This window comes from Mobula birostris, chromosome 30 (assembly GCF_030028105.1).
Source record: "Mobula birostris isolate sMobBir1 chromosome 30, sMobBir1.hap1, whole genome shotgun sequence".
Lineage (NCBI taxonomy): Eukaryota > Metazoa > Chordata > Chondrichthyes > Myliobatiformes > Myliobatidae > Mobula > Mobula birostris.
Genome location: NC_092399.1, coordinates 31576366 through 31604249, shown reverse-complemented (window position 1 = coordinate 31604249; position 27884 = coordinate 31576366). Strand labels below are relative to the sequence as shown.

Genomic DNA, 27884 nt, shown 5'->3' with positions numbered 1-27884 from the left:
TTTCTTATGTCTGTCTTTGAAACTGTTATCTAACCAGTCCTATTTCCAACTCATTGCCAGTGGCTCTCCAAAAGGTTCCTGAACTTGCACACTTGTGGGTAAAGGAATCCTTGCCAACATTGCTCCCTGTAATGGCACAGTGAACCATTTCTGTCTGAAACTGAAGGGACCTTGGGAAGGCGCAGTGCAATGCTGTCTCTCTCAAACGGGCGTTTAACGGATGTTGCATACACAATGTCTACACCTCTCCATCTACAGTCTGTTATCTAACTTGGGAAATGAATGGAAATCAAATTACTGCAAATGCTGGAAGGCGAGAAAAAAAAATTAAAACTTTAGCTAACTGATGAATTAGCGAATTAATTAATGCTACAGTTCTCCACCACTGTGTTTTTTCTGATATAACAACTGAAAATCCTGGCAATACTCAGCAGCCTCTCATCAGAACTGGAAAAGTGAGAAAGCAAGTTTGTATTAAGTTGCAAAGGGAGCTAGTGGAAAGAGAGCAAAGGGAACATCTGTGATAGGATAGATGCCCAGGTTGGCAGGGTGACACGTGTTGTTTCTGTCATCTAAAATAATATGATGAAAGCTTGTTAGCTGATCTGTCTCGAGAAGCTTAGAGTACTCTCTTTGCTCAGCCTGCTACTTCGTTCTGCTAAAGCTTACTGTAAACTTTCCTTTTGTCTTCCCTCTTCCAATTCGGCTGCAATTTAAGACTTGTTAATTTCTAACTTCCTACACTTCAGATTTTGTTTATTAAAAATTCATTAAGCCTGTCCAGTGTAGTATTTCCAGCATATGATTTCAAACCTGTAGGGAGGGAACATCGACTCAGACCATGAGGGACCTGCGTCGGGCATTTTCATGCCTTACAAGGCGCAAATTGGAAGTCTGTGTGGGGCGCCACTCCTCGCACAGACTAGAGCAATGTGTGATTAAGCTCAATGGCACAAACACGCTGCCACAGCTGAGACTCGGACCAGCGACCTTGAGATCACTAGACGAACGCCTTAACCACTTGGCCACGTGCCCAAGCCTGTAGACTTCCCTGTATTTGGAAACCAAAGCAAACTGCAGGTGCTGGTAATCCAAATCAAATCATAAAATCCTGGAAATGCTCAGGCAGTTTCTGTTGAAAAAGAAACCAAGTTAATATTATGTATTATGGCCCAGTTTGATGAAGGGTCTTCAACTTGAACTGTGAACTTCATTTTTTTTTCCCCAGAAATGCAATCCAGCATAAGTTTCTACAGTATTCTCTGTTTTTAATCCTAGTATTTGCTTTTGCTAGTTATTTGCAGGGAGTGTTGAGCATTGTTGATCTATCTATCCCATGCTCATACACAGGCCAGCTTGAAATATTAGGTATCCACAGGGGGTTACCCGGCTCACTGCAGTGAATGTACTTGGCTGCGACAGTGATTTTCTCCTGTGAGAAGATTATTTTTAGAAGTCAGTTTATCCCAGCATGCACAGTGGAAATTAAAGTGGAGGAGGAATAGTGATTGAGTGCAACTGTTATTCAAAATTTGTCAAAATTTCCTTTCAACTTTTGTTATCTATGGCCCCGAGGTTCGCTTTCTTGGGGCCTTCACACCCTAAAGAAACACAATAGAATCAATAAAAGACTGCATATAACACGACGGACAAACAACCAGTGTGCAAAAGACGACAAACTGTGCAAATACAAAAAAAAATGAGCAATAAATATAAAGAAGTTGAGATGAGTCCTTGAAAGTGAATATATAGGTTCTGGGAACAGTTCAGTATTGGAGTGAGTGAACTTGAGTAAAGTTATCACCTGATTCAAGAGCCTGATGGTTGAGGGGTAATAGCTTCCTGAACTTGGTGGTGTGAGTCTGGAGGCTCCTATAGCTCCTTCCTGATTGCAGTAGTGAAAAGACAGCCTCACCTGGATGGTGAGGATCCTTGACAATGGGATGCTGCTGTCCTGTGACAACACCCTATTTGATCTGCTCAATGGTGGGGAGGGCTTTACCCATGATAGACTAGGCTGTATCCACTACTTTGTGTGGGCTTGTACATTCAAGGGCATTTGGGCACATGTGCAGATGGAGATTGTGGAGGAGATGTTGTTGCAAATCCGAACTGGTGTTTGCAGGTGAGAAAATCGAAGATATAGTTGAACAAGGAGGTATTGAGGTCTAGGTCTTGAAGCTTATTGATAGTTTTGAGGGCATGATAGTATTGAATGCCAAGCTGTAGTCAATGAAGATCATCTTGATGTATGCATCTTCACGATCCAGATGTTCTAGGGTGCAGTGAAGAGCCACTGTAATGGCACCTGCTGTTGACCTGTTGTGATAGTAGGCAAATTGGAGCAGATCTAAGTCACTTGTCAGACGGGAGTTGAATTTTTTTACTGTGTACCTTACTCTGCAGAAACTCACTATCTATGGCAGGCAATTAAAGCAGTGTCTGCCAGAGAAAGCAGGATCTCCCAGTGGCCACACATTTTAATTCCACATCCCATTTCCATTCTGACATGTCTATCCACAGCCTCCTCTACTGTAAAGGTGAAGCCACACTCAGGTTGGAGGAATAACACCTTATATTCCGTCTGGGTAGCCTCCAACCTGATGGCATGAACATCGACTTCTCTAACTTCCGCAAATGCCCCACCTCCCCCTCGTACCCCATCCGTTATTTATTTTTGTACACACATTCTTTTTCTCTCTCTCCTTTTTCTCCCTCCGTCCCTCTCACTATACCCCTTGCCCATTCTCTGGGTTTTCCCCCCTCCCCCTTTTCTTTTTCCCTGGGCCTCCTGTCCCATGATCCTCACATATCCCTTTTGCCAATCAACTGTCCAGCTCTTGGCTCCATCCCTCCCCCTCCTGTCTTCTCCTATCATTTTGGATCTCCCCCTCCCCTTCCCACTTTCAAATCTCTTACTAGCTCTTCTTTCAGTTAGTCCTGACGAAGGGTCTCGGCCCGAAATGTCGACTGTACCTCTTCCTAGAGATGCTGCCTGGCCTGCTGCGTTCACCAGCAACTTTGATGTGTGTGAATTAGAGCAGTATTGTGTGTTAGGATTGTCGCCAACAGCATGTTAGTCATTAAAAGATGAGTATAGTACACTCCTTAGTAGTAAACTTGGCCCTTGTCTGGTATTCCCTTTCTTCAGCTCTTTGCTCACCCCCTTGTAGGAGACACAACCCTGATTTAACAAATACCCTTGAAAAGTGGAGGCAATGCTGGCCCTTAACCTCCATTTCAGCTCAATCCCATTCTAGCCAAGTTCCAGAAAAATCCAAGTCCATTGCTGGTTTTCCCATTCCCGTCACCTGTACAGCTCCCAGTGGAATCCTTCAGACAGCAGATTAGATTAGTTTATTATCATACACACCAGGGTGCAGCGAAATTACTTGCTGTCACAAAGTTCACTAGTAAACAATATCATGGTGGTAATAAGTACTGCAGGAGCTTAGGTGTATTGCTATTCTCCCACAGAGCAGTGTAATCAAAATATGACCACAATGTTCTTTTTTGAAAATGCATTTATTCAAGTACAAGTGTAATGTGCAGTTCTCATTGGTAGAAAATTCTTCTGGAATTTTAAAGTCATAGAACTCTACAGCACAGAAACGGGCACTTTGGCCCATCTTTTCTGTCTAGTCCCACCTGCCAGCACGTTATCTATTTGTCAGTTTTCCTTTACTTGCTCACTCGGACTGTCTTGTGATGCTTAAACCATTTGTATTTTGTAAAGCCCTGTTTTCTCAGATGAGTTCTCAAGTGATTGTATCTTGTTGATTGCTAGGTTCAAAGGGAGGAGAACGCTGCTGCCGTTTCCACAGCTGAGCAATGTCGAAAGCAACAGGCTCCAAGTCCAGGTCGCAGTCATCCCACTCGAGATCCCGCTCTCGGTCCCGCTCCCGATCATTTACTCGGTCTCGCTCGCGGTCTCGTTCACGGTCTCACTCTAGAAAGCGGAAGTACAGGTGAGTTCAGAAGATTTTTATTCTGATTTCAGGATGATCTTAGAATGGTCTTTAATTGATTCTGTTATGCCTATTATGTTTTGGATTTATTGAGTATGCCTGCAAGAAAATGAATCTCGGGGCTGTATATATTGACATGATAATAAATTTACTTTGAACTTTGATATTTATTAGGTATTAAGAAGTTTGATGTTACTCTGTGATAATAAGGTGTTTGATTTTCATTTAACACTTCTCTCCTTGTGAGAATCTTACATTTTAAACATTTGGACACAAAACCCAGATTGATCCTCTTGATGAAGTGTTATTTCATCTTTCAGATGAGACTCTAAACTAAGAGACTGTCCCTGGTTAATTTAAAACAGGGATTCCCAGCCTTTTTTATGCCATGGGCTAATACCATTAAGCAGGGGGTCCGTGGACCCTAGGTTGGCAACCCCTGATTTAAAAGGTCCTGTAGCATTGTTCAAAGCAGAACATGAAGCTTCGCAAAAGTTATCTTACTAACAGTGTTGAAGTAGATTAGGTGACTGTTTATTTCAGTGTTCCTTGTGGGGAATTACTAAGTTGAAGAATATCAGAATCAGGTTTAAGATCACCAGCGTATGTCGAGAAATTTGTTAGCTTTGCAACAGCAGTACAATGCAGTACATAATAATAAGGGCAAAACTGAATTACTGTATATGTTGCTCGTCCAAGATTTATTGTCCATTTCTAATTGCTCTTGAGAAGGTACTGGTGAGCCACCTAGAATGCCGCGGTCCTTCTGCCTGAAGAATACTTAACGCTGTTGACGTGGAGGGAGCTCCAGGATTTAGACCTGGCAACAGGGAAGAAGTGACAAATTTCCAGACCTGGATGGGGTGGAGGAGACTCCGCGGCTGAGTGCGTTCCTTCGCACCAACTTTTCTTATCCTTCGCAATGGTAGAGGTTGTAGATTTGGGGGTTGCTGTCAGAGTATCCCTGAGTAACCACAGTATATTTTGTAGTTGCTACATACTACAACCTCCATACACTGGTGGATGAAATGAATGTTTACGGTTGTTTATGGGAGGACTCATGGAGGTGTAAGGTTCAAATAACTGTTCTTAGGCTGATATGTTTTTTCATTTTTCAAGGTGGGTAAATGATTCATGGAGGCCCTTGCCTGTTCTACACTCAGTGCACCCTTGGTGTCCTATTGAACTTGAGACTCGGGGCATTCTGCATGATAGAATGTAGTGTGCATATGTGCGCTGGGCTCAGGAGTTGGGTGCTAGGGTATGTTTGACCTTTCCAGCAGAGTGTGGTTAGGGCTTGTTGTGTAGAATGGAGGCAATAAATGCCTCAGTTTTGAGGTCTGGTTTGTCGGAAGTTCTATAGTCAGGATTCAACAGCTGCTAATCAAACTGGATGGCACAATAAAGCGACTGTCAAGTTTAGGCCTACTTTTGTGGGAGTACATGGCCATGAATTTCCAGCAGGTGAAAAGTCACAAATTGACTGCAATACAGGTACAAATTCAGCTTGATTTTTTAAAAATGAAAGCTGTAACTATGATATGGCTGCAGAATTGTTAAACCCAGAAGACCAGATTATAACAAGGCACCAAAAAGATAGTATAACTGGCAGAGAAAAAGTAACATTATTGAAGAATCCGCGTTGATAACTGAGAATATAAAACACAATAAGCAGGCAATACAGACCTTATGGGTAAGAAAAGGAAAATGTTTAAGATTCTGCTGAGAGTTCTATAAGCTTGAAGGTAGCAGCTGAACTAAGTGTCAGAATTGTTTAATGGCAAATATACAAAAATGTAGGAGGGGGAAGTTATAATGGAACAGGGAGATTTTATATAGATAAACAGTTTAGGACATTTCAGAAGGCTAGTAAATCATGATATGTGCTCAGGATTTTCTTCAACAATACATTCTATAACAGACAATGGAGCAGATCACATTGTCAGATTTAGCCAATTGGTGTATGAACATTAACTGAATAAGTGATTGTATAATCAAGTTTAATGTGAAACAGTTAAGATTCTAGATTTGGAAATTTGACAGGATGCTTCGGGTAAAAGCCAAAGCAGAGCAAGTAACTGTTCAAACAAAATAACGGTTTGCTATGTTATAAAACCAGTTTATACCATCTTAGGAAAAACAGTAACCAAGGCAGTAACAGAAAACATGTTTTAAAAAAAAGACGAAAGACTTGCAAAGATCCTGGTAACTGGGAGATGTGCCAAAGCTGATTAAATAAACTACTGTATAATAGCTGGTAAAAAGGAGGGTCAATGTAAGCTTGCTAAAGACATTAAAATCAGTTCAAATGCTTTGCTATTAAATTATAACTTAAAAAAATGGCTCTTTATGGATAAAGGCAAACCTATTAATGAAAGTAAAAATAATTGGCAGTCAAATTACATATTTTGCATCAGTATTTACAATAGATGGCATAATAGTTGCCAAAGAAGACTAATATTCACCAAGATTAGCAGGATCTGAGTAAATAGTGAAGAAAACAGAGCATTAAAGAATTATGTGCCACCATGACCTTGTGGTTTTCATTCTATGACTAAAGAAAGATGGTTAAAACACTTCAGATGCCCTAATTGTTCACTTCTAAAGTTACCTTAATTGAGATCCATTCCATGAGACTAGAAAATTATATTTTGTTCCTCCATTTAAGAGAGGGAAACACATTTATGTCTGGTTAGTCTAATATAATTTCAGGCTATATAATTAGTGACTGATGTTCCAAAACTTTTCAGTTTCAGAGACAGCTAATGTGGATTTGTTTTGGGTGTATCACGCTTGACAAGCTGATTGAAGAGGTGACTGAAAATAATGAACGGTGGGAAGTCTACTTGTATACACTTCCAGAAGCACTGTCATGAATTCTGAGACTGTTATCTGAAGTTGAAATTCATGGAAATAAAAGCAATTTATTGCCTTGGCTATAAAATTGACATGGTAGAAGGAAACAGTAGGGATGATAGACGGATGCTCCAGTTGGCAAGTTATGATCTAGCAGTTGCCCAACAAGATCTTTTGGGATTGCAGCTGTTGCCATTTTTATATGTGATTTGATATAAAAGAGAGACAGATGGGCATATCTTCGAATGTCACAGATATTCAGCATTATAAGCAATGCAAATGGAAGCCATTCATTAATGAAAGATAATTTAGTAGTTTGTATGAATGGGAAATTTTGAGGCTTATGGGTTTGACCTGGGCAAACTTGGGTGGATAATGGATTAGCTAATTTTAAGATGCCATAGAAAAGTGAGAAGGTTCATTTGAAAGTTTAGGGAAAAAGGCAGAATCTAAAAATTCATGGGAAAGAAAGCAATTTGTTGACCTGTTTAAGAAACTAACAAGTAAGATGGTGAGAGGCAGCGAGCAGGATAGTGGGTGGTTGCATAATTTGGCAGGACCTATAAAGGAGAGGGGATACATCGAGTATAAATCAGACATCTAGAACTCTGCCAGGGTATAGAATTAAAGCCAACATGACCCATTAGTTTCTTTTTTACCCAACACAACCTGAAAAATAATGATTTTTGAAAAGAAATGTACGTGCCTGTAACATTAAGCATGTCATTTGACCCAGATAAAATACTGGTCTGGTATGGACTGGCCTTATCTGACCAATTATAATCCACCCAACATATCTCAGACTTAACAAACTCAGTCTGATCACTTCATGCTTGGCTCAGGTAGCGGGGCTGTGTAGCCATGATCTCATTGGAACAAATCTGGGAAATTGTCAATTGTTTTTCCTTCGTTTCTAGGCAGAGGTTCAACTAACAATGTAGAAAATGGAGGGCAAATTCCATCTGTTCACTGTTTCTCTGGGGATGTTAGAGGAATACAGCCTGGCAACTACTCTACAGAATGTACTCAGCTGAAAGAAGCTTCAAGATGGCCAGTAAGCACAGGCCTAAAATTCAAGCCAGTCATACATTTGGGATGTTTATAACTGTTCTGAGCTGGCAGCATGGGCAGGGGTCCTGATGTTGTACACTTCCCTGTCACCTCATCAGATTTCATTTTCCCTGCCGAGATTGCAGATGGACAAACCTTTGATTGTGCTCCAGTACTTGAAAGCTCAGTGGCACGGTGGCATGTGAAGAACCAAAAGCTAGATCTCTACAGTCTCTCTGAACCAGTCAGCAACATCGAAAGCACCTGTGAGTTTGGGCTCAGAGGTACATGTTGGCAAGTTGGAATGTTTACAGTTATTTCTCTGTAAATCCTAATTATTTAACCAGGCATCATACAACCTAAAATTAAAATAGCTTGAGAGGAATTTTGCTATTCCATCAGAATTTTACATTTGCTTCATTAGATATCCTTTTCTTTCCACTAAAAATGGATTTTGTGCAAGCTGCATTGCCATATCCTAGATTCCCTGAGCGCATGGTAGTAAGTCGTTATTTTGAACCCCAAACGGTTCAGTCTAATCGAGTGGCTTCCTGGTCTAGTTTGTGTGTGGGCTTGTGGTTACACCTAGACCAGACCTCCTCACATAAAGACAACGGCTTGCCTTCTCTGCAGGACGTTCATACATCTCTCAGGGGTGGGGTTTACAGCAATAAAAAAATGTTCTTGTCACTTCACAGGCCCAGGGTTTTATTTCTGTACTTTTTAAACTAGACTTGCTCTTTAAAGGACTCGTGGATTTGAGCTTGTATTCATTTGATTTAGTACTGCAGCCTCATGCAGTTCTGCTGCCTGCTATTTTAGGAGACATTACCGCATTTATTTTAAACAAGTTTACACTATGTAACCAAGGCATCATCCTCCATCTTAAGAGGCACTTCAGTCACATTATACTCTCCATCACCTGTTCTACATCTTAAAAAGTCTGCCTTCTACCACCTCAGAGACCTTTATGGTGCAGTTTCAATACTTCGGTCTTCAATAGTTGAATAAGCCTCTAGCCAAGTTCCCACCCTTCACTTCTATCCTATCGCCAGTGCTGCAATATATGGCCACTAGAACTGGCAGACGTTCACGTGGTGTCTTTCAAGTGAATAGAGACTTTCAGTCGAGGTGATACTGGGTACGCTACTGACTCCATGGTTAGCACAGTGTAGTTCGGTGGCTGTGTCACCAGTTGTGCTTTGAAAACGCTGTCACTTTAGTCAAAAGATATTGGATTCCACTGTAAACTTTCGCTGATATAAGATTATGTTCCAGGGTAATGTAACAGCTGACAGATGACACACATTGTTCATAATAGAAACTTTTCTATATCTTTCACAAACTCCGTTCATTTTAAGAGATGGTGTTTGATGTAACGGCATCAGTGTAAGGCGACTGCTTTTGGTTTGTTCGTAACGGAAGGGCTGCGGCATTTATTAAGCACATAAAATGACTCTTGCATGTTTTATTCACAAAATCCAATAGTGATGTGAACTAACTCGGGTCATATCCCTCACTTAGATCATTACATTGCTGTTCACTGAAATAGTGCTGCATAATTGATAATATGATCTTGAGTGGCCGAAGTTTAACAACTTATTGGGAAGGTACTACCCAAAACTGCAACATCCTCCGGTAGGGTGAACTGGAAAGCACAGATCCTAGCTTGTGGGTCGTTAAGAGAACTCCAGCGAGCCACAATGTGAACTGTGTGGCATTGCAGACTTCGGCATGTTTGCTAAAACACAGAAGGTACAAGCTCACTGGAAGTTGGCAATGTGTGTATCATTTCTAGTCGTGAATTTAATGGTGAGCCAGGAGGAGTTCTATAAATTGCTGAGCAAAAGAACTCCTCGATATCGTCGTATCTGGTCTGTCAGCTTTACATAATAGGCTGGCAGATTTAGCATGGTCCTAAAGATTAATGCGGCCACCGGACTGGTGCTGGCTGGGAACAGCGCAATCTGGTTCATAGATTATGTACTCAAGTTTATGGAGTGGGACTTGAACTCAGAATTATACTTGTTAACATTTGAGCCACAGTCCATATTGCTGTCCAAGGCTCACTGCAGTAATAAACAGCATTTTCTCTTGATATGCTTTAAAGGATTCGTGTTCTTGCATTTTGAGACATCCAGATCAATTAGAATCCAGCTTCAAGCAGTTTGAAATGAACCCAGTTGCCAGCTTCTGGTCACAGTGTGTACTGCCTGAACTTGTGCTTAGGAACTAACTGAAACCAGCTTTTCCCTCAGTAAATGAAAACACGAGGGAGCTGATCCACTCTGTAATTCTTGTTGGCAGAACTGTTGCCAGAAATTTAAAAAAAAATCTCAGGCCGTGGCTGGCTTGTGTCCCAACCAGCCGGCCTCTTCCTGTGAGAGTTAAGAGTCGAGGTGAACTGTTCACTTGATACTGTTAAAATGGGTTTAACAGGCAGGCTGTAGCAGTCATTCCTCGCAATGTGGCTGCTCACTGGGCCACACTTTCCTCTCGATGAAAAGCTTTGCCGGGTAAGTACTGCAAGTCTTTTAAGTTCTCAGCCTGTTTTATTGATTTTAAAAGCAATTTATTTAGCTGAAGAGATTTTTTTTCTCTGTTGTCTTGGGGGACAGGCTTGCAGAACGGTTAATCCAGCTGTTACCATAGTTCCTGTGTTGTGCACGTTGTGCCAGATTTTGAAATGCATTTGCTTTTGTACTTACGACCTGATGAGGCACAACACTGGAAGAGCTTTCAGAAATAAGAATCTCTTACTATTCACATTTTTTAAAAAAGTTCTAATAAAAGTAGCAAAAGTCACTGAATTGCTTGATCAAAAATCTGTTTTGCAAGGTCACTAAGTTTTCTGAGCTTCAGCTGATTGGGAGCTTGCACGCCTTCAATATTCTTTGATTCAGTTCATACTTCAGGGGCTGCAGTGGGAGGGGCGGTGAAGTTGGTGGGGAAAGGAAAAGGGAGTGTTTTCGATTAACTGTGTGCAAACTACAATTTTGGGTGTACCTGTGTTGCCTCTCTAAATTGGTGAAGTTGAATCATGAGGCTCTGTGTTGAGAGTTCAAAGATGTCTGCTGGGTTCCCAAACTGATCTTTACAACACTGACTGGAAAGTAATTAAGAGTGGGGGAGGGGGTGTAAATAGTAAAATGCTTTATAGCCAAAGGTTTTCCCTCCCCCATAATTTCATTTCTACTGCCTACTGTTATGACACCTAGTGGCTGACTCATTGTCTCAGAATTATTCTAAGCGGGAGTTGTCCCTGAAGACTTTGCGTGCGTTGGCTGTCACTACTCTAACGCAGAGCTTTAAAGGTTCTATAAGAATGTTTCAGGCAACTCTCACTATATCTGCCCCTCTGACTTCTGATCAATCATATTACTATGGAGCAGAGCATCAGCGTAGTGGTGGGGCAGCGGAATACTTGGAATCAGATTGATACTTGATGGATTTGGGGACGTGTCCCAAATTCAAATAATGTACGTCAGCTGCTCTATAGTAAGTACTCTATTGGACAAGTGGATTTTTAAAGCTCTCAGGTCGTTAGTTGTTCGTGTTTACACTATAGGGTTTCTGGCTGTTGTTTTTTTCTTTCCTGAAGGCACTGGGAGCATCCCTTGGGTTTTAGTCACTTGGTAGTATTATTAATTTGTTGTGAGAGAATCCTGCTTTTTCACTGCCTGACTTTAGATTCCTTTTCTGTATATAGCCTCATGAGATGCATTATAGTTTATTGCTCTTCCTCGGATAGTATTGAATGCAGTTGAGTATCAACCATATTAATGAGGTTATCTGTAGTCTAGAGCAGATAAGAACATTGGATTTCCTTCCCCAAAGGCCATTAATGAACCAGATGTTTGTTCTTGCAGCAGGCCAGTGGTTTACAATTGTCATTGCAGACTTAATGAATCAAATATGGGTTCAGCATATAGTGGCAATTGAATTTGTTTCTAGATCTTTTATCCAGGACCCTTACAGATCCACAACCATTCTATTACTGTTCACATTTATATGGAATTTTTAATATTAAAGTTAGGATTTCTGGGTAATGATCATTAGTTTGATAACCTTGATTTTTTACCCTCTTTAATTGGGGCCAATAAAGCCAATTTAAAATTAACTAAAAGAAGTGTCTCAGTTAACTCATCAGTGGTCAAAACTTTGAAACACAAATTGTACGGGTATGTTTGGTTACAGAAGGTGGTGGATACAGCCCAGTTTGTCACAGGCAAAGCCTGCTCCACCTTTTTGAGTACATCTACATGGAGCGCTACCGCAAGAAAGACCCCACCATTTGGGTGGGTGGTACAGAAGCCTTGGGTTCCACACCACCAGGTTCAGGAACAATTATGACCCTACAAACATTAGGTTACTGAACTGGCATGCATAACTTCACTCATTTTCAAGAACTCTTTTACAACTCTCGTTCTCAGTATGATTTATTTTTATTTACACAGTTTGTCTTTTGCAAATTGGTTGTTTATTAATCGCTGTTTATGTATGGTTTTCATAGATTTCCTGTAAATGCCTGCAATAAAATGAATTTCAGCGTAGCATACATACTTGAATAATAAATTTGAACTTTAGTTTCGATGTACAATTTAGCCATACATTTGAAGAATCTACTTGTTCCTTGAGTAATTTTTTTTTAACTGAACCAATGAATTTATTTTTTTGGATGAGAGTTTTTGAGCAATAGGCGATGGGTGAGGCACATCCAGTTGACACATCTCTCAATGACACTGTCATCTATCAAGCTACTAGTCCACTCATCAAGGCCTGTATCACCCAGCAAGCATATTGTAACACATAAGAGGGGATCAAAGGGCAAATCCTACTTTTTTAACAGACATTCATTTGACTATTGAAACATGAGTGTGCTATTCAATTTCTTAGCCTATTCCACCATTGAGTTAGACATTGACTGTCTGTACCGCATTTCCTTTCACCTGTTTCTTCCATTTTGCGCAGTTTCCATTGTTATCTGTGTTGAGGGATATAGATTTCCAGTGTTACATAGTCCTTTGCTTGGAAAGGGGCTGCTGAACCCTGTCTGCTAACAGGGAGTAGTTTCACTACGTTGACCAGTTCAGGATTCTGTTACTGTTCCAAGGTTTTCTGAAGGCCAAGATTAAGCATTATAACCTTTTTAAAGCTGTTGTATTATTTGTATATGCTTGGGTTCTAGAACATTTTTCCTTTTAATACCTGCTGTTTGCAGACGAGCAGCTTGTGTAAATCCTGACACTCCTGAATTGAAACATAACTTCCTATGTAGCAGCTCAATTGCTTTGCTTGTGTTTTGTTTGTTTTACCGCCTTCTTTCCCTTGGAGTGGAAGATGTGCAACCTGATGTCTTAAGTCTGTCTTCCTGCTTTACGTTTCTCAAATTGAAGTCTTTTGTCTATGTCTCGTGCTCCACCTGCTGGCATTGACTCATCAATCAGAAAACAGCTTACCTGTCATTCTGATTTGATAGTATTAAAGCTGCCTCTCCTCTCCATCCTCCTTGCAACTTAATGAGCATCTTTTGTCTATTTTGTTTCAACATTAAACATGGTAACAGACCCTTCGGGCCCTACAAGCTACACCAAATTAACGTACTAACCCATATGTCCTTGGAATGTGGGAGGAATTGGAGTACCCAAAGGAAATGCACGCACATCGTCACGGGGAGAACATACGACCTGCTTACAGACAGCACCGAGTTCGAACCTGGGCCACTGGAGCCAGAAAAGTGCTACACTAACCGTTACACTACCCTGTTTCTCTCCATGGCACCAGGCAGTCTCAATCGGGCATATACAGGCTCTCCTTTCCAGCTCAATTTGACCTCTCTTTCTCTTCCCACAGATGTGGCTTTACCTGCTGAGTATTTCTAGGACTTTCTGGCTAGTACTGTGTCTGCTTCACTAGTCTGAATGGACCAAGAGGAGTATAATTCTTGAGACAAGCAATATTTTAATTCACAATCCTGTAAATGCCTGTTTTAAATTGATGCAGCAAAAAGTAGCTGGAAGAACCGGGCAGATTGAGCAGCATCTGTAGGGGAAAATCGACTGTTGACTATTTGGTTTGAGACCCTGTATCAGGACTTTAATTTCGGCTGTCATATTTAAAAGCACCCAACCCAGAATTCCTTGGCCCTGCTGGGTGAGGAAATGACTCACTGACAAAATTAATGTTATGTGTTTCCTGTACATTTAGGGGAAGTTTTGGAAGGATAAGCATGACTAAGTATCTGATAGTCTCATTAAATAGTCTATTAAATTTAATTTCTGCAAATGAAATACATCCAAGTATTTATAACAGAATTTAGGATTTATAAGTCAATTGTTTCTTGAAGCAAATCTGAGTTAGTACTACAGTAAAAAAAATCACTGTTGAGATTTAGTTATAAGAGAACAATTGCAAAGCCTACATTATGGCTTCCAAAATAGAGGATGTTTTATGTTTTTTTTTTGCACTTACTGATATTTCTGATAATGACAAAAAATACTTCATGCTCACCACCCCTTACACACTCACCATCTTTGCCCCAGTTGCCCAGTCACCCCACTTCTGCCCCTATTCTGACAAGCTCTGCTCCTCCCTCTGCCCTCAGGAACGTAACCTGCTCCTCAGTCCCTCATGGTTGTAGAGTAGAAAAAGACAGGATAGATTCCTGGAGAATGACTTGAAATTGTTTGACATGGTGCTTTTTAAACAGGCTGTGCAAAGTGAGATGCTTAGGTCAAGTGCTCCAGAACATTTTACTGAAGTTGTGGTTCATCGTTGAGGAAGAGAAGGGAGATGATGTTAAAGTCTGGAATAGTTCATGGAGTTGCAGAGAGAGATGGCATGGCAACAGACTTCAGCCGACTGTCCATGTCTGCCATCAGCCACCATTTACGTTAATCTTACAGTAATCCCACATTTTATTATCTTCACATTTCATATCTCTCTCTCTCTCGCTCTCTCGTTCTCTCGCTCGCTCTCTCATACTCTCTCTCCCGCGCACCTGCTTGCTCCCCTGCACACCCTCGCCCCCTCGCGCATTCTGCCCCCCTCGCCCCCTCTCACCAACCCCATACCCTCATGAGTTGTCGCTTGGCAACACAGGCGCTGACTAGCAGAGGCCTTTTGCATGTCTTTGGCACTTGGAGGAAATGTGAAACAGGCCGGCTGGAGGAAACCCACTGGCAAACTCCATGCAGTCAGCACTGTTGGTCAGGATCTGGTGCCTTTACTGCGCCATGTCAGTTACGCCAAACTTCTGTGGTGAACCAATGCATATTTCTGCCGGTGGTGATAAATGAACATACAAGGAGTTCTGTGGCAGATAAACTGATTTTGCTGAACTGGGGTGAAGCAGTCTGGTTGACATGAAGGGTGTGGCATCTGAAATGCTGTGGAACTGAGTACAATCCTGCAGTTACATGGATGTTGTACGACAATATCCATGGCTCCACTTTGCAGTCAGAGTGACTGTGGCTTTGATCTTCTGCTGCCAATTATCCTGCTCACTCTTCCCCCGTACTGATCTCAGCTGATAAACTAATATTAGTGCCATTTCAATTCTTCTTTCACATGGAGTATGAATCTCATCTGAGAACCTAGTAACTTATTAATTTTGCACAGTACTATGGAGCCTTATTAGAAATAAGACTATGATATTTTGCAAAATTTCAGTAAAACTGATGTGTTGTTTGGAGCAGTTTTGGGCCCCCTGTCTTAGAAAGGATGTACTGATGTTGGAGAGAGTTCAGAGAAGATTTACGAGGATGATTCCTGGAATGCAGGGGCTAACATATGAGGAACGTTTGTCGGCTCTTGGACTGTATTCATTAGAGTATAGAAGAATGAGAGGGGATCTCATAGAAACATTTCGAATGTTGAAAGGGTTGGACAGAGTAGATGTGGAAAGGTTGTTTCCCTTGGTGGGTGAGTCCAGGACAAGAGGCCATAGTCTTAGAATTAGAGGGTACCCAGTTAAAACAGAAATGAGGAGAAATTTTTTTAGCCAGAGGGTCGTGGATTTGTGGAATTCGTTGCCACATACGGCTGTGGAGGCCCGATCATTGAGGGTGTTTGAGGAGGAGATTGACAGGTATCTAATTAGTCAGGGTATCAAGGGATATGGGGAAAAAGCCGGAAATTGGAACTAGATGGGTGAATAGTTTAGCTCATGGGGGAGCGGCAGAGCAGACTCGATGGGCCGAATGGCCTACTTCTGCTCCTTTGTCTTGTGATCTTGTGATCTAGGCTGATTAGTGACATTGTGGTTCAGTGCTGTACCAGCAATAGTGTGGTGACTATTGTGTGATTAGTTCCTCTTATTTTGAGAGAATCATTTGAAAGGTCTGGCATTAATCATCATCAGCCCCGTAGATTTCCAGGTGACAGACCTTTGCCTCTGCCTGCTGCCTAGCTCTGAGCTGCTTCAGTTCAGCTTCATTTCCCTGACCCCTGGCGTGAAACATCAACATTGCTGTCAAGTGACCCCTTCTGGAGACTGATACATAGGCAGTGCAGCAGTTTGCATAAGTGTCCCACTGGCAGAGAGAATATCCATTTACCCTATTTTGCTGACAAGAGCACCCAAGAACTTCCATGCACCCTTTGTGTTACAGTAATTTCACACCCTGCCCACATGGAGTCTTTAATCTTAAAGTGAAGGCAGAAAAAACAAGGGAATGATCAGTGGAAATGAGTACTGGAATATTTCACTGAGTGTCTAGACAATTGAATTATTATTACTGAAAGGGAGGGGAAACCAAAATCTTCAAGTTATGTCTGCAGCCTCCTCTATATCTACCTTCTTCGGATGCTGTAAATCTTCAATTCAGCCTCCTCTGAGCTCCTTTTCCGATGTCCCCCCACTGTCAGTCAGACCCTCAGATATCCGGGCCTAATTTCTAGATTTCTGTCCCTGAATGCCTTTGTTTTAAACCACTCTTTTAATAATCTTTTGGTGGCATGTTCTCCACGGAGCGAAAAGTTTTGGTACTCTGAAATATCTTGGTGAATTATTAGCTAAAGGCAAACTGCTGGAGGAACATGTTGGGCCAGGCACCATCAGTGGAGGCAAAGGAATGGTCAACATATATCAGGAAAATAGGGTCTTGACCTGAAATATTGACCATCTCTGCCTCCATGATGATGCCTCACTGAGTCCTTTCAGCAGTTTGTTATTGCTACGGATCCCAGCATCTGCGTTCTGTTGCCTCTTTGGGATAAATCATCATACTACAGGTGCAGGTCAAGTCAGATTCATTGTTACGTGCACAAGTATGGTGAGGTACAGGTACAGTGGAAAAAATTACAGCAATAACAAAGGCCCATAGGTACAGACAACAGACCTTATAAAATCATTGTTTAAATTATACATAAAAATAGCCAAAACACATTACTGCAAAAAAAAAGAAACAGGTGAGTGCAAGAGATATAGGTTGCATAGATCAGTTCAGGAACTTGATGATTGTAGAAAACTAGCTGTTACTTGATTATTTGCTGATCTGTCGTTCGCAGCTGTAGAAACCGGTGGCTTCTGTACTTCCTGCCTTTCAATAGCTGTTGCATCAACCACCAGAAAATTAAAAAGAAACAGATTTAATTCACACCATACATTAACATTTTCTGTACATTTCTGCTTTTGCTTTTGCAGCCCTAGGTCTCGTTCCAGGTCGTATTCTCCAACTCATAACCGGGAGAGGAATTATCAGCGCGAGTACCAGCCTCGGGAGTTTCGAGCACATCGAGGTTACAGGCGACCCTTCATTCAGCGCCGAGGACGAGGCTACTACCCCAGGGGCAACTGGAACAACCGTGGTGGCTACGGCAACTACGGAAACTACAACCATTACGGTAACTATCGGCCCAACTGGCACAACTACCGGTCAACTTACAGCCCTCGGCGAGGCCGGTCCCGCTCTCGGTCACCCAAGCGGAGGTCCGTGTCGCCAAGGTCCAGGAGCCGCTCCAGGTACACTGATAAGTCATCGTCCAGCAGGTCACGCAGGTCATCCTCATCCAGGTCTCGCTCCTCTCCTCACCGCAGTCGCTCTGCCTCCCCTAAACGGCGGAGCAAGAAAAATAAGTCATCCCAGAAGGAGGCGGCTGCCTCCCAGCTGCCTGCCCAGGAGTCTGAGGAGCAGCAGAAGCGTTCCCCTGAGGATGGCCAGACCGGGAACGGTAGCTCTGAGGCAGCCACTGGTCCGGCTCCCAAACGTGGCGATTCATGGAAAGGCCTGACTGCCTATGATGCCAGTCCCAAGCATCCTAGCCCTGCCCCACGCTCTACTGTGGTGCTGAAGACCAGTTCACCTTTGCATTCCAGCCCAAGCCAGCAGAGCCCTCCGCAGTCGAGCGTGGCCCGCCATACTTCGCCACCCGGGAGCCCCTCACAGATGAGCCCCCAGGGCCGCAGCCCAACCAGGGCGAATACGTCTCACCAGAGCCCGCCATCACTCAGTTCTTCAGTTCGTAGCCTGCCTCGTCAAACCTCGGGCAATCACAGCCCTCCTCAGAGGAGTCCACCACTGACGAGTCTTGCACAGGGCAATGCACAGAAAGAGGAAACAAGATCAGGAATGACTGGCTTATTTGCAGAACAGCCGGCCCCAACTATCCCTTCATATCTAAAGAGGTATGTTCCAAAAAGGTCAGTATTAAGTTCTTGATTCATCTTTTCCCTTGATTATCTTTAAATTAGCCAACATATGAAAATGTTTGAAAATACTAGACTGGGTATAAGTAGAAAGTAAATTGCATTTTACAACAGTGAGTCTTCCTGACTGTCATTTTTACCATTCATTGATATGTTGAAATATCTTCTTAGGCACAGGCACGGGAGGAACTAGTTATCAAATTTAGCAATAGCATTATAGCCCATCAGTTCTGTGTACCAGTGGATCACAGAAGAATGGTTTGCTAATACTTTAATATTTGAAAAGGTATGGTTGGTCAAGTGGCTGTCAGATCATCCTGCAAGAGGAGCTCTTCAATTATAATATGGACTTTAATTGTGTTAATCCTTTGTGAGCTACCTTGCTTGGCAAGGCTGGTAGAAGCTCAGATGCGGACTGTTCTTTTTCTCTTCCATGAATACAGTACTCCTTGTGTTTAAAACTTTGGGTGTGTAATGGAATTTGATGGTTGGTGAAGTAAAGAGCATTCCAGAATCAGACTTGCTTAATGGCCTTGAATAAAATGTGACTCACTTAAAAAAAAATGCATTAAGGTCTGTCTGCTAGTGTAAGGTCATTATCACTCTCCGTCTGGGACTCGAGGCACATTTTCTCAGCAGGACCCAGCTTTACGCAGTTATTACTCGTATAGAACCAGCTTGCATTTGAGCTTCGCACGCAAGGTGGTCAAAAAATAAAGGATGACATTGCAAATTTTTGTAAGTGGCTCCGTAACACACGTGCAGATGACATGAAAGTTGGTGGGGTTATGACTAGCAAGAAAGATTGTCTAAGGCTGCAGCAGAATAAGGATGGAGGGTGAAACTTTAGGAAGCAAAGCGGGGATTGAATGTACAGTAAATGTTGGTGAACAGAGTGACCTTGAGATTTAAGTCCCCAGTTCTGTGGAAGTGGCAACACAGCCAGATCACTAGTTGTGAAGAGGCATGCGACATGCTTGGTTGAGGTATGGAATATAAGAGTTGGGACATTATGTTGCAATTTTACAATCAGGCCAATTGATTCTGATCACTATACTACAGGAGAGATGTGGTTGCATTAGAGTGAGTCAGAGGAGGTTCACCGGGATATTACCTGGATTGGAAGACTTTCGTTCTGGATAGAGATTTGATAGCCTGCATTAGTTTATCTTGGCATGAATCAAACTGCCCTGTATGCCCTTTTGGAAGTATCAAAAATTATAAGAAGCATGGATAGGGAATTAGTCTAAGTCTCTTGCTCATGGTATCAAAAAGAAGAGAGCATAAAGGTGACAGGAAGGAGTTATAAAGAGAATTTGAGGGAAATGTTTTTTCTTCTCCAGAGTGGTTGGAACTCACTACCATTAGAGATGGTAACATCAGTTTAAGTGTGGGTCCAACTTATTTGCCATCTGCAAATGTGCCCTTCTGTAGCAATGTGTGATAAAGGGCACACTCCCATATACAGAGTACTTTCCCTACATCCATTTAAAAACATTTTGGGGGTATTTCATACAGACTAGAGTAGATCACAAACGGCTGTTATATAGAGACCCTGTCTAATACAAACCTTTGAGCTTCTTGGTCAAACTGATTCTGAAATGCTCTTTCAGTAATCTATTGCTGTATATTTGGGTAAAATGTTTTCAAAGTTGGCTACTTGCTGAAACGTTCTTGCTCTAATGCTATGTGTTACAGTGGATTTTGTTCCTCAGCTTCCTCCTATTTCTTTCTGTGGAAGCCTGTCTGTGGGCTCTTTATGACCAGCGAGGCACTGTTCCCTACTTACTGGATTGTGACACGATAAAACGACCAAAAGGAAAAGCATGCACTATTGATCTGTTTGCATTATTACTCAGCTAGAACTTGGGCAGGATATCTTCCTTTAAATCCTCATTGGGTCTATTGCTGAATCTTATTAAGTTGAGGATAAAACATATTTCTTTAGCTGAGCTCAAACATGAAACTTTCTCCCAAGCCATTGTCTTACCCTTTCTTCCTTTTTTAAATCCCTAAGTTGTTATCATCTAATCTGCACATAATATTCCTCATCCTTTTCAACCTGTATATCTCACATTTTGAGTGTGAGTACTTCACGTAAACATCTTTTTGGAAAATCCCTAAATTGAATCTCCAGCTGAGCTCTTGCTCCAGCCTTTGAGGTGGTCCCATGTTATAAAGTCTTCTGTTTAAGAAAGAAGCTTTTGTTTTCTTTTTCGCCTTTAACCATAGTTTATAGCTGAATAGAATGCTAAAAGGTTAATGCAGGATGGCATGAATAGAAGAGAAAAGGAGCAGGAGGGAACAGAATTAGAAAAAGAAAGCAAGAGACCAGGCCAGTGCTTACGAAAGGCTTTCTGCTTGCAGTGTGGTGAAAACGGAATTCCATGTGAAAAATATTCCAGAGAAAGGCAACCGTAGCAGCCAATCCCCAAAGCGGTTCAAGGGCGGAGTTTCAGAGGAGTTTGACAAACTTTCGAAATCTGATATTCGTCACAAATTTAGTTATGATGAAGAGGCAGTGGAGGAGCATGCAAAAGAATACCCGTCCAAGAACCAAAAGGAATACGGATACGAGGATGAGCCCAAGTACAGGAGCAAATTAATCGCAAGTAAAACTCAGGAGAGGTATGATGAGGAGGATGAGGAGGAGGAAGATGATGATGATGAGAATGATAGGCCACGCAAACGGGAAGAAGTGAATTTCTTTAAGCAGATGGCCATCTCCAAGGAGAAGTTTAGGGAGGTGGACAATGTGGAGGATGAGGAAACAATACCCGAGAGATTTAAAAAAGAGGACCGCTTTCAAACAAAGAAAGCAGATGGGAACAGATACCGAGAGGTATCACCTGTGAAAACGTCAAAATATAAGGCAGGCCGAGCAGATAGTCCTCTTCCTCCAAGGAAGAGCTCTGAGTCCAAAGAGCAGGAAGATGTCACTTCTCTGGAGGAGAGCCCGCCAGTGCTCAAAACAGCTCATCGTCCTACAGAGGTGACACTGAAAATGGATTCCTTGCAGTTTGGCGATGATGTTATTGGGTAAGAATTGGCTTGTGTTCCGTAATTATTTCATCATGGGAATATGTGGTGTTAAGGTCTCTGTAATTAATTCTATAGTAATTTAAATGCTTTCTCCCCTGTTTCTTCCCTACCCACCACCACCAAATAGCAGTTTGTTGAGCATAAAATGCAGTTTGAGGTGGATCTGGATCTCCTGGTTGGGTCAGGAAGCTGTTTGTAAGAACTCAAATAGGAGTTGGAGGAGGTCATACAGTCCTTTAAGACTGCACTATCTTTCAGTAAGATCGTGGCTGATCTGGTCACTGGCATCGACTCTTCCTTGCCACCTGATACCAGTCCTCTTGATTGCTCAAAAAAATCTCCTATTGTCAATCTTGAATATACCTAAGAATTCAGTATCTGCTGCATTTCTGGGTGTAGAGTTCCAGAATTTCATGACCTTCAGAGGAAAAATCATCTCATCTCCAATGACCAATCTTTTATCTCAGGACTCTCACCTATCTAAATTTCCCACCAGTGAAAATGTCCACACAGCATTAACTTGGTTCTGTGAGGTAAAATTCTCGTTTAGAGATGACACACACAAATATCAATAGATAACAGAAGGCTTGGCTCAGCTTTGTGTAATTTGTCATTGAAATTAGTCATCGACATAAAATTTAAATAACATCGGTTCTACACAATGGGACTAGCCATCCATCTGATACACTATAGATCCCCACTAAATGTGTAACCTAATATGCTAGCAAAAATATTGTTTATTCAGACTCTCATCCATCTTTCTAATACCTGATTCAAGGAGTCAGCACTTCCTTGACATGTGTTCATATAAACCATTGTTTGCTTGTTCATGCTTGAGTTTTTTTAATATATCTAGATCATGAACAATTGCTGCAGTTTATGCATGGTCTTTGTGGAAAGCAACAGCTCTTTCTTGGGTTTGAAGGCAACATATCAAAGTGGGCACCAGCTTAGAATTGTTTCTCTTCCTGCCGTGCTACCTCAACACCTCCATCGGCATTGACCGGAAAATGGTAGCTATCAATCAGTATCTGTGTTCAGCTATACATTAGCAAACCTGTTGACTTATCTTTGAGATGCTGGTGCACAATAGTGGTCAAAATTGTGCAAAAAAAGTATGGATTGATGTAATGAATGAGGCACTTACTATGTTGAATGCACTGAGACAAAAGGAGTGCCTTTCATGAACGCCTTCTCTTTGTGTCGTCATTCTAGCTCTACCAACATCCTGACCCATGAACGACGCCTTTGTCGTGACCTTGTTCACAAACCTAAAAAGGATCAAGAGTTCCGTTCCATCTTCCAGCACATTCAGATGGCCCAGGCTCGACGTAGTCCCTCAGAGATATTTGCTCAGCACATTGTAACTTTGGTTCACCACGTGAAAGGTAAGATAATAACAACCACTGACTGCTTATTTTTTTCTCCTTAGTGAGGCACACTTGTACTTCATTTACATTCCTTTTGTTTTCTTGGTATGGTCCATTGTAGCCAAGTAACATGTTGAAATTCTAAAAGCTAATACAGAAGCTCGCTCATTATTTGTCTTGGACCACTGCTGTAATGTTAGTTGTGTAACAGTTACAAAAAAGAGCTTAATTAGATTATTTTCTTCTAGCCATGATGCCTTAAAACAGTACCAGCAAAGGAATTCCAGAAGATGATTCTGGTTGCTGAAACAGTTTACAGTTTAATAGCTGTAAATTAATGGCTTATCTTTTGTTAGTATTTGACAATGTCATGTTAATATTTTGTATACCCTTCTCTCCTGATATTGAGAGGATGACAGTGGACGCTGTACATCGTTATTTTTCACCTCACCTATTTGCAAGTTCCATATTCCCATGGTTCTATAAGTAAATGTTTTATTTCTGATTGATTTTTATTGGACTTATTATTGCCCATATTTGTTTTGGCCTCTGGGTTTGTTGGAAGTAGCAACAGTTCCACATTTTCCTGTCAAGCCATTCAGTTTCAAAGAGCTATCTGAAGTCACTTCTTAACATTCTCCAGAGAACAAAGTTTCAGCTCTTTGTAATAAGTGTATCTCCTCAGACGCATATTGTCCTTTTGAAATCCGCTTGCATCACCTCTGTCATTACCAGATATTTTTATAGATGGATTTTGCTGTGCAAGTTCATGTATCCATCTCGGGGCTTAATGAAATCACTTCATCTTTAACAATAAGTTAATCTATGATGGGGATTTGAGTTATGATCAGGGCAGTTTGGGATATGATGAGCTGGTCTAATAATGTTATAAAGAAGATTTCATTTTTTAATGTGTTTAAATATCTGTGGTATTGTGATATCTACTGAATATACTTGCTATGTTATTCAGCTGACTGTATCAAAGAGAACTGAATAAAGATTCTAGAAGGGTATTCATGGTTGAAAGAGAATTGAATTTCTATTGAAGTATTCCCTCAAATGAAGTAACTTTTTAAAATTTGTTTACACCTTTAGGAAATGAGTTAAGCTGTTTCCATTCTCGCCCTTAATATAAAATATTAGTGGATAGAAAGACATAACAAACATTCCCGTACTTCATTCCTATTTCTGGAGTCACATAAGTAAAGTCCTTCCCATCTACTTCGTACAGAATCAAACAAACTAAACCCCTTCACATTTGCTGCCCACCCTAGAAACTGCACTGTTCTTTCCCATTACATTAAATCTTTGTGGATTACTGCACTCCCATTATTTTTCAGAAATTCTTTTTTAATTTGGTGTAGCTAAAGTAATTGACAGCTGAAGTTGTATACTGAAAGTCAACATCTGAGTTCTAATAATGCCTGGACTGTCAGTCTCTCCTTGGTATGCATTTTCAAGAAAGCAGTGTGCAATGTGGGTCATTGGCTTCATCACATGCTTTTCAGGATGTATGATGTCTATTTGATCAGTGAGTAACGTTATCTTCCTTGACATTTGGAAGTATAGTTTATGGTCCGATGTTCAAAAGTACAATTTTTGGGCATCAATACCATAAATAAATTTGTGCTAAAAAACCAATAATCCTATTTAATCCTTAATACTGTTTTAACTTTGAAACATTCACTATGTTTGGCAGCTTCATACGAACAATTTCCAGATGATATTTTGGAGAGGTCCTTTTATTGGCTGTCTGACGCAGAAAAATAATTCCTTTTAAATACTGTTTATAGCAGTCTCTATGTGTTTTAGATTTGTCGTATGTAGTTATTGTGGTGCTGCTTTTTGCCCAAAAAGGTTGGGAATTGGGTATCTGGAACTGATGGTTAACGTGTCTCTACTTATTTTCCTGTTTGTGTATAGATATGACTGGAAATCAAGTCACGTGTGGCATAAGCTTTTACCACCTAGTGATTTATATCTGGAACATAATAACTCTGGAGCTTTGCAGGACATTTCATGGCATCTTGTTATAGGATAAGATGGTGCGGGTAACTTTGGCTACTGACTGAATTCATGGCATCTTACTGCTTCATCACTATAGCTAAATTGTTCATTGTGGTGATAACTACCAAAGAGTTAAGTATTTAAAGGAGATTTGCAGCCTTATCGCCTGGCTGAGATTGCTAGATGCTCTCATCGATGACAGATCCTTTATTAAAGTAACAGCATCTACGTTACAGTGAATATTCTGAATACAGACCTTCAAGAAATCCAAAATGTGATTTCCCCTCAGTGGATGGTTCAACCCTTAATCTACTGCACGATTACTATTGGGTGAAAGTAATTTTAACTGACAGTATTTCCACTGAATGCTGTCACTACAGTCTGTTCTGCTCGGCTTCAAGGTAGTCTAATAATTTTTTATATCTGCAAGAATCTGCGCCCTCTGGTCATCATAAGCAGAGTTGATGAAAGCTGAAAGGGATTTAAGTCTATGAAACTGAATGCATAAGCAAGAACAAATAAAATGCAAGTGAATAGGAATATGAAGTTCAACTTAATGTAAAGATATCGAAACTTGGGAAAGTAAAAGGGTAATCATGAGGGAAGATGGAGCAGAGAAAAAGTGTTTCTGTTTCCTTTCATCTTCCTTTCAATGTTCGTGGAAGATCAGATAGCCAGCAGTTGTACCAGTTATTTAACCATGATTGTTTTGTAATTTGTCTTTCAATGATAATCTTTGACTGAAAACCAAATAGGTTTTAAAGTAAGTAGGACATCTTATTCTATGAGCACGTAGAAGTGAATGCCCGGTCAAGAAAACCTGGTCAGTGTTGCACTCAAGCCACCTACAAAGAAGCTTCAGGAGCCTCTTGGAAACAAGTTCCAGTCTTTCCGTTGCAATGAATTCCTTGCAGCGATGAAGCTGAGACTATTGGAATAAATGTGTATCTCTTGTGATGTGATGATTCAGAAACTTGGAAATGGCAACATTAAAGGACGTTTTAGGTATTCATGAAAATTGCTTCAGGATGGTTTTTCGAATGTGATATACAAACAGATGCAATGTGAGAAACTGCATTTAGTGACCAATTTTGCTTGGATGATGTTGAGTATATGATCCTTATCTATCAGGTGGTACATGTTCTTTAAGGTATGGGGATTTCTTGCACTCTATTCCATCGTACATATCTAACAAGGTCATATTTCTTCTTTTTGACATCAACAGAGCATTACTTCAAATCAGCAGGAGTCACATTAAATGAACGTTTTACAATGTACCAAAGGAGAACAGCTGAGCAAGAAGTTCCCAGGCAGAAGAGCCCAGAAATCCATAGGTACCTAGTTTCCTTTTTTGCCAGTAGGGTATTAGCAAACCTTCGGCAATCTATCAATAAAGAGATTCGAGTTCAGATCCCGATATTCAACTTTTGTCAGTGGTTAACCCTGCAGCATTCTTTTAGTGAAAATCCCAACCTTGAATACCTCCTGGATTTTTTGACTTTTTTGACATTTTTTCCTGAAGATGCATGCTATCCTTTAAGATTACTCATATTCGAGCAGTTCCATGATTTTTCACCACTGTTCTTCACTGTCATCGTCAGTTTTCAACTCTATAGCCTAGGCTAAAAGATTGAGGGCCTAAAGTTCTCATTTAAACCCCAATATTTAGGATTTGATTGAACATCTTCATCTCTGGGGCAGTCAGGTCCTGCTTTTGAAATTAATGAACAAATTTTGGGGTGACAGTCATGTATTGATACATTGTTACACTGTCAGAAATGTCATGTTTCAGCCAAGACATTAAACTGCCCTATTCGTTGTAGGGAGATCATATGGAAGTGTTTGAAGAAGAGCGAGAGTGCGCCATGTGTTTGTTGGCTTGTTTCCGTATACAATCGCCAAAGAATTTCAAAGATCCACCTCCATTTTATCAGAGTTTGGCTGCCTGGGTGGCAGAATCAGAAACAGGTTTAACATCACTGGCATATGCTGTGAAATTTGCTTTGCATATATAAAAATATATAAATTACAATAAGAAAAATAAAAATAAATAAATAATGCAAAAAGAGAGCAAAATAGTGAAGTAGTGTTCATGGGTTTGTTCAGAAATCTGATGGTGGAGGGGAAGAAGTGTTTCTAAAACAGTGAGTGTGTGTCTTCGGACTCCTGTACCTCCTCTCTGATGGCACTAATAAGAAGAGAGCACGACCTTGGTGATGGGGGGCCTTAACAATGGATGCTGCCTTTTTGAGGCATCACCTTTCGAAGATGTCTTTAATATTCAGGAGGCTATTGCCCATGATGGAACTGGCTGAGTTTGCAAACCTCTGCAGCTTTTTCTGATCCTGTGACATGGGCTCTCCGTATGATTCAGCAATGCAGCCCCAAGAAATGAGGAGGGCTTTCCTGTTTTCTCAAATTAGTATGCAAACCCTGCTTCTCCCGCTTAATATTTTACTTGACTAAATGTGTTTGCTTTGGTTAAGTTAAAGAAGGAGAGAATCAAAGGACAAGTTTATCCTTTCACTCTTAGGAATCAATTTGAATTCAACCAGAATGTTGAAATAAAACAATTCTTTCTGGAAGATTGAATATAAAATTTGAACAGTTGATGTGGACTTTTAGTTCAGACTGGATTCAGTGCAAAGTTATTCCTGAATATTTTAACAAGTTTTTCCCAACAGTCAAGAAGTGGCCTGTGGGAGAAATAAAAGTGAGAACGCAATAGAGATTCAGTCTTGGGCATAGTATTTAAGCAGTTTTACTCTTCCCCTGGCTCTGCTGTACCGGACCTTGGAGAAATCATTGCTAATATTGATTACTTGAAATAGTAAACGACTATTCTTTTGCGCACATCCCCTGCAAAGCAGAAGGTTTTTTTTTCCATGCCTCGCACCCTCTAAATTTAATTGCTGGATCTTTAAGGACTCTGCTCTTTGGTTA

The 27884-nt window shown here is 41.0% G+C and overlaps 1 protein-coding gene across 7 annotated transcripts in view; it reads left to right on the top strand.

Annotated features, from left to right (window-relative positions):
- Positions 1-27884, top strand: part of thrap3a (thyroid hormone receptor associated protein 3a) — a 115741-nt gene that overhangs the window by 77379 nt on the left and 10478 nt on the right. For 5 of the 7 annotated variants that reach the window (XM_072247262.1, XM_072247255.1, XM_072247257.1 and 2 more), the window contains 5 exons: positions 3788-3968; positions 17521-18516; positions 20890-21561; positions 22780-22952; positions 26167-26275. In XM_072247262.1, coding sequence (XP_072103363.1) covers positions 3832-3968; positions 17521-18516; positions 20890-21561; positions 22780-22952; positions 26167-26275 — 2087 coding nt within the window. In that variant the 5' untranslated portion in view covers positions 3788-3831. Of the gene's footprint in view, positions 1-3787; positions 3969-10285; positions 10391-17520; positions 18517-20889; positions 21562-22779; positions 22953-26166; positions 26276-27884 lie in introns of those variants that run through there. The other 2 variants (XM_072247259.1, XM_072247260.1) reach the window with 2 other exon arrangements.